This window comes from Xyrauchen texanus, chromosome 8 (genome assembly GCF_025860055.1).
Source record: "Xyrauchen texanus isolate HMW12.3.18 chromosome 8, RBS_HiC_50CHRs, whole genome shotgun sequence".
NCBI lineage: Eukaryota > Metazoa > Chordata > Actinopteri > Cypriniformes > Catostomidae > Xyrauchen > Xyrauchen texanus.
In genome coordinates, this window is record NC_068283.1 from 50,035,402 (window position 1) to 50,048,229 (window position 12,828).

Here is a 12,828-nt window from a genome sequence, read left to right on the forward strand (position 1 = left end):
TGGATAGGACAGGTGAATATTTTATAACCAAAGTGTAATAAATTAACATAACTTTTAATTTACATATTACATATAACACATTTAACTTTTCTGCCAAGGATCTCTCATTGTCCTTCATACCTTGTAATAAACTTTGAATTGTAAATCATGTAGGTCAATTAAAACTGTGTAGTTTTTTGAGAAAATTAAAGGCAAAACCAACTTTTTGTTATGTCGAGATCACGAAAAAATGAGACAGAAAAATAAGAATAACGTAAGGCCTCTTTGAGTTTTACACATGTTGCCTACTGAAATGGAAACCCTTCCAACATGACTGCACATCAGCGGCACCATCACCCAGCGATCTCACTGTCTGTACAGGAATACAGTCATACAAAAAGCAGCAGTCCCTCGCTGATTCCTTCCAGCATACATAGCCAAACCGGCGCCGCGATATGCAGAAAAGGACAGAGAAGTGGTTCTGAGCTGTGCATGCATGTGTGTGCATCTGTGTGGGGGAGGTGTAATTATATAAAGGATCATTCTCTTTGATACACAGGGTCTAGTACAGAATCATGTGCCCTGCACAGAGGAAGAAATTACACAATACACTAGGAATGATTTTTGTGCTTTTAAGTAAAATAAAATAAGTTTAATTAAAAATGTTTCTCCTTAACCTCTTACTGTTCTTGTCACCTAAGCATAGAATAACAAAAAACAAGCTGATGTGCCAAGCCATCAGAAACTAACCGAACCAAAAACCGTGGTTAAAAAAACCGAGGTATGTATTGAACCGTGGGCTAACTGTATTGTTGCACCCCTAGTGGTTACATCATTATAATGTCACAAAGCAAAGAATAAATGAATGCAATGGTGGTTAACGGGACATCACACCCTGTTTCTGGATACACCACTGACATAAGTGTGTTTAGTGCTGTAGATCTTCCAGGTTTTGTGCGCCTGACGAGTGGTCTGTATGCTGGGATTAGCATAACAGATTGTGGTCTGAGTAGCCGAGATGGGCGTGTGGCTCCGCCCGGTACGCGTCTGGGATGTTTGTGTAAACAAGATCAAGCGTGTTCGCCCCTCTTGTTGCAAAGTCCACATATTGATGGAATTTAGGGAGTCTTGATATTCGCATGGTTGAAATCTCCGGCGACAATAAACACTCCGTCGGAGTGAGCGTTCTGCAGTTCGCTCATTGCCCCATACAGTTCACAGAGCGCTTCCTTAGCGTTAGCGCTGGGGGGAATGTAAACTCCGGTTATGCAAACAGTGGTGAATTCCCGTGGTAAATAAAAAGGTCTGCATCTAACAGTCACAAGCTCCACCAGCAATGAACAGTAACTAGAGACTAGCATAGAGTTATTGCGCCATTCCATGTTGATGTAAACACACTAGCCACAGAGCTGCATTTCTGTCGGCACGAAACGAGGCGAGTCCATCTAGCTGAATGGCGGCATCCGGAACTCTGTCGCTGAGCCACGTCTCCGTGAAAACAAAGACGCAGCAGTCTTTAAACTCACGCTGCGTAGTCTGCTGGAGCCGGATGTAGTCCAGTTTATTGTCCAGGGAGCAAACATTTGAGAGCAGGATAGATGGGAGAGCCGGCCGGCTAGGGTTTGTTTTTAGCCTAGCATGGACTCCCACCCTCTTGCCGCGCTTCCGCTTCCTCGCACACCGCTTACGACATCCTCTCCCCCGGCCACCGGCATCAGGTGATGCCGAGGACTGGAGGCCTGGTCTCCATAGCAAGCCGAGTTTGCGTAGCGCCTCCTGCAGGTCATCATGCAGCATGGTTGTTGCATGAATCCTATATTTCAGTAGTGTCCGATGTCCATGTGTCATGTGCCGCAAACGTCGGGTTATTTAAAAAAAATAGCACCATTTTGGATCCGGAGCAGCCGCTGCGTGCTACCGTGCTGCCATCTTGGGGTTGATTTATTTAAGTATTTAACAAAAGTTGATACGTTTTGATTATATAAATGTAGGAATGGTTAAAGTTGCAACACATATGAAATTAATGTTTAGATTCAATATAAATGAATTCTTTACCCGGGTACACTGCCAACTATTGTTGGTATTTACTGCCTCTGCTCTTCATTAAAGGAATAGTTTCAATTCACCCAAAAGTGAACATTTGCTTCTAATTTACTCACCCTCAGGCCATCTAACATGTATATGAACAGGATGTCCTGGATGTCATCAGAACAGAATGAACATCACTTTCTGACGGTCCAAAAAGCATATTTAGGCCATAACCATGTCTTGAACATTGGGTGGGGGGAGCAAACCATACAGTACAAGACAAACACTGTCTGTTTTAGTCATCTTTTCATTCTGTTTTGTGTTTCTCAAAGAAAAGATGACTATAAACTGAATTTCATCACTGATGTAAAAGGACATGACTGTGTCAGCTGACATACAAAAAGAAAAAACACATTATTTACTGTCCTCAAGTTGTTCCACAAGTGTTGTTCCCCCCAGTCTAATCTTTTCTTCAAGAATCTTAATGCCACTCTTTTCCTTACCAAAACATAATGAACACATCATTATTTAAATACCATAAAAGCTGTTGTGTGACCCCAGAAGGAAATATATCCGTGTTTATTAGACTGTATTGCATTTCCTCCGCTGAGTGTTAGTCAGGGAGTATTTATGTTCCTGTGTGCCAGCGAGGAAATCCCCTGCCCACACTTCAGACACACGTTTCTCCATCTTTTAGTGTTCATGTTTTTACTTCTCAGCAACTTGAAGACAACGGAGGACGACAGTGCTCATACAATGTTTATATTGCAGTATTTCAATACATATGTTTGTGTAGTTAAGATCATTTTCAGACATTTCTTCATGTGACTGGTCATCCAGATCTAGTGGATCCAAATGTTAAAGAAGTAAAAGTAGAAAATGAAAGTGAAACTGATGTATAATGTAGGATCATGCTGACATTGTAGAACAGTTTGGTTGTGCTTTTACAACAGGATGAGAGGTTTTGTGTTATTACATGTTTATTCAGCATTACATCATGGTTTTGTTGTCCATATTCTCTTATTGTACGGTATTGCATGTCACGTGCTCTGGGCAGGACTCATGAGATCATGGCGCCATATAAAACCACCCTTGCGTCCTATAAGTTGAGGTTTAAAGGGAAAGCACAGTCACCACACGGTATGTACAATCTGTTTTTAATTGCAGTTTGGTCCGTTCAGAGTTTGGAAACGAGTTTGTGGTGTGTAAGTTTATAATTATAGGCGATTATGAGAACGATGTATTTATTGAGCTTATGTCATTCTTGTAATAAAACGGGATGCGCAAAATCTAAAGGTGTTTGAGAAATTAGCCACATTTTCTCCTTTAGCATCACTCGGACTGTCTTCACCGGACGCGTCCATTGACGCGACGCGACGCGTTCGAAAAGAACATTATAAATCACACACAGCATCGGTTAGATGTCAGTGCTGATATGACCTGTGTGAAATGAGATTTATGGATGTTTTTGTGTTTCAGTTGTGAAGATGGAGCAGGGGCTTTCCAAACGGTAATGTCATGATGACGCATAGAGATTTCAGATCAATGATGGCTGACAATGATAAGATTGAAAACGAATCTTATTCCACAAGCTTGTTTTTATCATTATCACTCGATATTATGAGCATTGGTTGAATTGGGGACTGTATGCTCAAAATTAACATTGTTGATGGAGAAACACTGAACAGCATCATTCAACAGACGATTATAATTATTTTTGACTAATAATTATTTAAAAATAAAAAAATACATTAAATAAGTGATACAGTGAATTTAATGTAAAATAACAAGTATTAGCCAGGGGTAAAACCTCATTGTAAAAAGTTGATTATAATGATTAAACGCATTTATAAACCATAGAGATGAAGGGAGGTCACGTGTTATTGTTTATCCACTTGTTTCCTGAACGTGGAAGTGTTCAATGTCCGGTGTGCAGTGTTCTCCATCACATCGAAGTATATTCTTAATGAGTAATGTGGCGTTTTAATATTACATTTGTAAAAAAAACATTTAAAGCTTTAAAGTGCCGATACTTAACAGATTCGAGAACAGTGTGTAGATGTCATGAAGCGACGGTCTGAGGATAGTTATTGTTGTATCGTAGATACCAAGGAAAAACTCAGAGAACACGAAACTTCGGGATGGTCTCTTTTTATTATGACTCATCTCTGTAACCATCAATACACACACAAGCACCCACACTGCGCGTTCTTCTCTGCTTTTAACAGTGCTACAGCCCACAGACACAGTGCGCCACCGCCCCTACTGGACAAACCCAATACCACCCTTAACATACAACAGTTATGTTGATATCATTCACTACTTTGAGTTGTTATTACAGCCAACAACTGCTCAAGTTGAGCCTGAAATTAATTTCTACTCTAAATAACACTTAAATGTTTGTTGTTCTCCATCTGAGCGCTTGGTCGGTAGTGTTTCCATTGTGTCTCGAGACCAGAACACAACTCAGGCAATGAGAATCATCATGGCGCCGCCCAGTGGTCGCTCAGGGAAACTGTGGATACAATCAGATTGTGATTGTAGTGACAGCTGGTTTAATTTACAGTACACTTGGCAAACCTGCACATTTATATGGTCCTGTTGCAGTTGGCAGCCAAGTGTCATCAGTTGAACCCTATAAGGGCCCTTCAAAGCAGCTATTTATGAGCCCTCAGTTTTGGAAAGACCCTTCAACATGGCGGCTATGATTGAACACAGGGTCATCTGCCTTTGCTGTCCGGTCGTACTGCTTTAATGTCTTCAGTCAAGACAGCACGTTATTCATTTGCATGTCCTCTAAATGTTTAAATCAAGATTTATTTAGATATGTCTTAAATGTAAATGATTAATACAAATGTAGATGAACAGGTTGGATTTAGATTTTACATTTATATTTGAGTTTTACTTTTATATTTAACATTTACATTTAGATTTGATATGTATTTTTAAGTATTATTTGCACAATAAATTGATAAAAAATAGAGAAAAAATATTAAATGCTTATTTACGTAAATCTGGCCAAATTGAGCAGACGTTGTTGTTAAATCTGACTGTATGTAACCAGTTTTTGTAACATGTTTTATTTTACAAATGGCACCATATATATATATATATATATATATATAACCACTGTTTTTTATATATAAAGACTTTCCAACGTAACTTCATAATTAGAATATTACAAAATTGCAATAAACGTATGCGATGCAAATTAGAAATGAGATTAATACAATAAGCAATTATATATATATACAGTATGTAATGCTTCTTGTATTAATGTTATTTGTAATTTGCGTTGGACAAGTGTCTGCTAGACTCATTTAATATAACGTGTTATTAGGCCTATTATTGCACTAATATTCTGAGCTGTGGTGTTTTTATTTTTAAACATTAATAAGTCTATTGAAAAATACTTGTGATGTACCTTCTGTTTGTATCTGCCGCCAATATTTATTGCCCTATTATTGACCAACAACCGGCAAATCGTTTTATGCATGAAAATGGCTTAAAAAACATTGTTTTATTTTTATTCTCGTTCACACATTAATGATTCAAATCTACACCGGATGCAATTTATATACCTATCAACATACACTTTATTTCATGATAACTGTTTATTTTCTAGTCTAATAATTATAATAATAATAATAATAAAGGCATAAAATCGATGGTCAGTTTAAATGGATGAATAGATGAAGTTATGAAATACAGAAATGTGTGTCGTAACAATGAAGTGATGCCATTATTGTTGCAGACAACTTTATTAAAACCCGAGAGAGCAGAACAAATCATCTCTATTAGCTCGTCATTCTCATGTCCTCTTTCTCTGATAGCCAAGGCTCATATTGTGTACATTGCTGTTACCATTCTCAGTTTCGGGAGTAAAGAGCAGACCACCCTTTTATGAGTTTATAAGAAAGGAGGTAAAGTACTTCAACCTTGAAATTAAAAGTGCATGATTTAATATTGTCATAATTACAAAACATTATAATGGTTGATGTCTTAAAGGCAGAATAGAAGTAAGCTGTATGACTCCAATGGTTTAATCCATGTCTTCTGAAGTAATACAGTCAGTTCTGAGAGAGAATACACATTTATTCACTTAACATCTTGTCACTTGCAGAAGCACAATCATGATTTCAAGCTCTATTACACTCTCTAATGATTGAGACGTACGAAGAGTACTAGATGAGTTGAAATCATGATACCAAGGAGATTTAGAGTCAAAAATGTAATATTTGGGTCTGATCTCAGAGAAAACCAGTTGCACCACTTCAGAGGACTTGAATTAAACTGGTGTACTTTTTGGAGCTTTTTTTGGCACCATTCACCATTTTATGGACCAATAGAGCTGAAATATTCTTCTAAAAATCTTTATGTTCTGCAGAAGAATAGATTCATACTGTAAGGAATGTTTGCTGAGACGGGAGATGCTGGATCTAAATGCAGGCTTTTAATGAAGATGATAGTGAAACAAACATGAACTCACAAAGAAATGACAACTAGAGGGTATATACACGCAAGGGCTAACAAGGGAATGGAAAACAGGTGAGAACAATGGGGAACAGATGGCAGTGATGAGGGCAGTGCATGATGGGAAACGTAGTCCAGGGAAACTCTTCAAAACAAGAGTCCTAGGAAACACGAGGGAGACTGTGACATACATCTGGGATGGCATGAGGGTTAGTAAGTGATTAGAGAATTGTCATTTTGGGTCAACATTTCCTTTGTTCATTGCTATAACTGTTCTTATTGATAATAATTGATCTCAACCCATTTTGTTTGATTGTACATTTCTTTCCCTTCATACTCGCCTAACAATGTGGGTCCTACCTCAGCATCCATACGCAGGCTGTGTCTGCATCTCGGCTTTTACCTTATGACCAAATATGCTAAACAATAAGGAATTTAACTGGGATAAATACAAGTGTAGTAAATGTGTGGTTGGTAAGTTTGTAATGATGTCCCCCAAAAAATAAAGTCCTGACATGATGCTGCATTAACAATCATCAGTTGATGTTAGTTATCTCGTCTCTCCTGTTGTCAAATCAGAAATGCTAAAGAGGCTTATGATAGCACCTAACACATTTTAAATACTGCACTTCACATTGTCAATATGGATATAGTGAACACTTTGACTTCAATCCATAATTCAGTCCAACAAAACAAACAATCCTTTTAGACAAACTCCACACACACAATGAAGTGCCGAAATGTGGCGAAGTATCTGTACTTGATTGGGATGAAGTTTACACAACAGATGATTGAATGTTTATTTGCACAAATATCCACAGAATAAAAGGAGCCAAACTAATTATTATTATTAATAACAACATTGTTGTTGATGATGATGATCCAATCATTATCGTCATTTTTTATTTTCAGTTCTGATATGAAAAATGTTGAGAATATATTTAACAAAACAAATATTGATCCAGTAGAGGATCAAAACCCCGGAGGTGTTCCACCGATGACGCTCCCTCCCCAAACAAACACCCGAAGAAAAGCTTCGCTACTATAACATCATTACGGGAACAAAATGTCTAGAAGTTCAATAAATTCTTATAGTAACAAGACAACTGAGATTGAACATAAATACAGACAATATATTTGATACAAAAGAAAAACCCACAAAAGTCAAAACAATGAATAAATTACACCAGTAGCATAAAGACAACCTGTCCTGTTTTATGGTCTGGATGACGAGTGAATAGTAGGTAGGGTGGGGATGAAATGGGAGGGACGGATAATAACATAAAATGGGTTGGAATCAATTTATTGGTGATCATTATTATTTAATATGTTTTTAAAAAATGGCATAATTATACTGCATCATCTCATCAGAAAGCTAAATGAATAAAACATTGTAATTAAATCATTTAATTAAAGTTTGAAAAACTTCACATATCTTCTTATAAAGCCTGTTTTATTTAGTTTATTTCCTATTCATTCAGGTATTAATTCATGATAATTCATGTACTATTATTATAAAGGGTTACCGGAATATATATGAAAAATATTTCAGTGAGGTAAATTACGAAAGTTACGCATAAATATAATGCAGTTACAATGCTGAGCAGCACTATACGGTCACTTTTCAGCACTGTCAGGTGGGCAGATACTCTTCTAAGTAGCACTTACAGCGCATCCTCGCACGTTTTGGGAAATGCACGTAAAAATAACAAATGTCTTTTCTGCCATGACGAAGACTGGTATGTTTGTTTTCTCCAATAAGGCACAAAGCTATTTCAGCTGCTGTCAGGCCGTGATTAAAGAGACGTGCCGATTAAAATGCTCCTGCTCCACTGACATCGACGTCTCTAGAATGATTCTGCAGTGATGTGCACAAGTCCTGATCTCCAGAAAAGACACGCTCATGACAAAAAGCACAATTTTGTTAGGTCGAGAAAATCAAGTTGTGAAAACAAGTGTTTTAAAACAATTGTCAAAATGGGCTTCCGTACTTATCCTTGAAAGGCTGTGATTAAAAATACGCTGTCTGGAATACTCGATTCTGATTAATGAATCGATTCATGTGTTCAACGGATCCAGTCCATGTTCAATGGGAATTATTTATTTTATGAACAATAAAAAGTTATTTATTTGTACATATTAAAGCATAACGCTTGATCAAAACACTGATGCGGGGCAAAAATATCATAATCGGTCAATGTTTCTCCCGTTTAAATCACTATCAGCCAAAAATGTTCACATCGGTGCATCCCTAACAGATATATTAAACAAAACGAGTCACCTGCTGTCATCAACACTGAACACTTTAACTAAAACCTCAACATTCATGTTCAGCTCATCAGTGAAGCGGGACATTTGTGGTGATCGGCAGGTGTTTACGTGCTGTCTAAATCTTTATTTCCTATTTGATCTTTCTTCAGTTTACTCTGTCGATTAAAAGTGTTTTGTAATGAGGTCAGAGGGAAAACAGGGCACATGTTTCTGCTCAATAGTCCCATGAGACTCATCTGAACACTTAGCAGTGAAATACATTCAAATATAGAAACACATTTCCGTATGTGATACTTTAATTCATTTGTTGCTGATCTGGCCCATCTTTACGCTACATGTTTGTTTCAGAGATGCAGTATTTTATTTCATTTCATATTCCATCTTTTAGACTCGTCCAGTCCAGCTCCAGTGATGCGGATTCTTCTGATGGGCAGGAAGGGTTCTGGGAAAAGCTCATCAGGAAACACAATACTGGGACAAAGGAAGTTTCAAGTTAAAAGGCCTCAAGATGATGTTTGTGAGGATACGTCACAGATCAATGGAAAGCAGGTGCATGTGATTGATCCTCCAGATCTACTGGATCCAGATCTCTCTAAAGAGAAGTTTAAGAGTCTGAAAGAGAAAGTCCTCGCTCTCTGTTCAGCAGGTCTCAGTGCAGTTCTTCTGATCGTGCCTTTAGAGACAAAAAGTGGAAAATGAGGAAGAGATTTTATATTTGATTAATGATATATTAGGACCTGATGTCCAGAAATACATCATGGTTCTGTTCACACATGGAGATGAACTGGAGGATCTGGACCAGACCATTGATGAATATCTACCAGACAAAGATCATGCGGATCTACAGCAGCTGGTGACAGAATGTGGAGGAAGATTTCACTGTTTCAATAACAGGAGTAAAGAAAAAGATCAGGTCACACAATTACTGCAGAAGATTGAGAGAATGGTGGCAGGAAACGGTGGGACATTTGTCAGGGCACAGCTGACACGGAAATCAAGCAAAGGCACTGGGGTTAATTGTGAGTGTGACCATTTAATTTGACATTTTGTGACTCTTTCATTTAAAGCAACTTACATTGTATACATGCAGTGATGAAGTGGAGGGTATACGGCGTATGCCCATTTCTTTATAAGTCTGCATTGCGTATACCCACCTCTAAATCCCCTCTGATGCGCATCATTCAGTAGCGTCCTGCATTAGCCAAAAACATGACAGTCCAGCACATGAGTAGCTAATCCAATCGCAGCATTTCCCTTTAATTGACTAATCTCATTTGCACCGCCACGGTCTCATAATGAACCGAAATGTTTTTTTACACTTCTCACCTAAAATATTTTTGCACTTCTCAGTCTCATAATAACATCGAATAAAAGGTTGTGTTTTACACTCTCGCGCGCGCACACTCTCAGATATATGCACTGGAGTTTTCCGTCTGTTATTTGGTTGAGGACGACGTCAAATCTTTGAGGTAAGTAACGTTAACTCAGTCCTCTACGTTGTGATTAAATCACTCATATATGCGAGTAAATGTCCCACTGTGTGACCAAAAAACGTCTGTTATTAGCCAGCGGCAAGTAAAGTGAGTATATTTCACGCAACATTCATGTCATGTTGTCTCTTCCTATAGTCTTTGGGCCAGTACTGATTGTAAAATCTGCACCTCTTCTGTGGCTAATATTAATTTAATAATGATTCTTACTCCGTATCTGCAAATACTATTGGCCCATTTTGGGGTGAACTGAATATGCAAGACTAGTCTTACATGTCACTGTTTATAACACAGGGCATTCATCCTTTGCTGGGCTGCTTTAAAAATAAACGGGGGGCATAAATTAAGAGTATACCCACTTCTCCAGGCACAACTACTCCACTGTATACCTGTTATGTGTATTTACAGGCAATCAGTTTAATTTGATTCCAATGAAGTGTTGAGTGATTTGATCTTTCTGTTGTAGTTTCACAAGCGAGTCCAACAGATGAAGATCCCTGTGAGCATCAGATTCCTGATGAAGATCAGCTCAGACTGGTGCTACTGGACAAAACTAGAGCTGGGAAAAGTGCAACTTTGAATGATATCTTTAATGACTCAAACTCTCCGACAGAAGAGTGCAGCTGTAAATCCACCGTGAGGATCAGTAAAGAGATCTCAGTGATCGACACTCCTGGACTTTATGATACTGAACTCAGTGATGAGGAGGTTACGACTGAATCTGTGAAGTGTATGAGCTACTTCTCTTCTGGAGGGGGCCGATTCATGGTTTATTATTCCAGAGTAGTCGATCTAACAGAATGGGAGAAAATACTCCGGCATTTCAGAATTGTAGAGGAGTCCCACAATGAAGCACTGAACTCGATCTCTGCTATTATTGGCATGGTATTGTATCTTTCTGTCTGAAGAACACAGGAATGATCCCTGGAGGTCCCATATTAAAGGCAACTAGTTAAAGAGAGACTGTGCATAATTCAGTGAGACTAAAGACGCTGTAGACTCAAGTTAAGCAAGCATACCTCAAATCCATTTATACACTGAGATATAGTGCAACACAACTGTACAAATGAAACAGACTCGTGATGTTTGAATCTCATGAATCAGATAATCCGGCTGTTATTTAACTCTGTTTCTCTCAGAGATGCTGAAGCTGCTGGGATGGAGGACAGATGTGATGCTCCTGTTCACATAGTTACATTTAGTACATTTAACCTGAATCGTTCTCAAGGGATATTGATTATTTACTTTACACAAACACATTTAAATTTGAGTATATATCTTTTATATCCACCATTTAGGGATGGAGACGCGTCGACAACCATATGTCCAAAACAACATTGTAATGCCTTGATACTTTATTGATGTGTTTTTATACTCTTTTGCAGGAGTCGTTCACAAACTGCACACGTGTTAAACGTATAAAGATGTTCTTCGTTGCTGGCAAATGACTGGACACATGTGTATGTTTGTGTTGATTTTAAATCAATGTCCTCTACAATAAACCTTGTCTCTGTGTTTTTAAAGTAATCCTTGTTGATGAGCAGTGGTGGAAAGTAACTAAGTATTTTTACTTTGTTACTGGACTTAAGTACATTTTTCGAGGATCTGTACTTTTACAGAGTATTTTTACTTTGGTGAAACTTTTTACTCCACTACATTTATGAAAATCAGGTTGTTCCTGATGTTGAATAAAATACATGAAATCCAAACATATCTGCATTTATAATATTCCTGTCAAATATAACTTGCACCTGAGCACAGAAACTACATGATTTGTTATTTTTTGAATGATCTGATTTGAATGGTGTTTCCTTTCGATTACGGTACACTCGACATTGCATCACTAAGCTGACACTATGGGGAGTTTCTCTATATGACCGTGTTGAAGCCCTTATACAATAAAGCCAATTCTACAACTGTCAGTGGTGTTTTAGCCCCGCCCCTTTAGACGTGCAGCTGGCCTATATGGACCCTTTCAAGGATGTAGTGGTAGTGTTACGAATGTTCTGAGGGAGTGACTTCCAGAGTTGAGGAGCAAAGACAGTGAACGACCAACCACCCATAGTCGATAAACGGAAACGTGGTACAACAAGTAAACCTGAATCAGAGGATCTAAGAGTACGAGCAGGGGTATATGAGGGGGCAAGACCATTCAGGGCTTTGTAGGTCAGAAGGAGGATTTTGTGCTGTATACGGGATGAAACAGGTAGCCAGAGTAGGATTTATAGAATGAGTGAGACCTCTAACTGTAATATATTGAGCGTTTTGGAGGGTATACCTATTAAAGGGCATTGCAATAATGAAAACATGTGGTGATAAATGCACCCCCCCCCCCACTGAAGTTAGTCTACAGCGGGATGTTGCAATGAAAAAGTGCCCGTTGCACTTGCATGAGACGCACACATAATCACAAAAGAGCACTTTTCACATTACTCTCACCGCAGACACTATGCACAACTGTTTCCCTGTGGTGAGCTGTGCTTTACCCTCTCCATGGTTTCATCATGGGACACACCAGTGCTGCGTGCAAAAATTCACATCTCCTCCTCTGAACTGTGGAGCGGACCTGCTGTCATGCCACGAAATG

The 12,828-nt window shown here is 38.4% G+C and overlaps 1 protein-coding gene across 1 annotated transcript; it reads left to right on the forward strand.

Annotated features, from left to right (window-relative positions):
- Nucleotides 1-3,077: 3,077 nt before the first annotated feature.
- Nucleotides 3,078-11,991, forward strand: LOC127648221 (GTPase IMAP family member 8-like). The gene is made up of 4 exons (XM_052132800.1): nt 3,078-3,147; nt 9,140-9,375; nt 9,431-9,770; nt 10,708-11,991. Exons 1-4 carry the CDS (start codon nt 3,078-3,080, stop codon nt 11,145-11,147), a joined length of 1,086 nt encoding a protein of 361 aa, XP_051988760.1. The 3' UTR covers nt 11,148-11,991.
- The last annotated feature ends 837 nt before the right edge of the window (nt 11,992-12,828 follow it).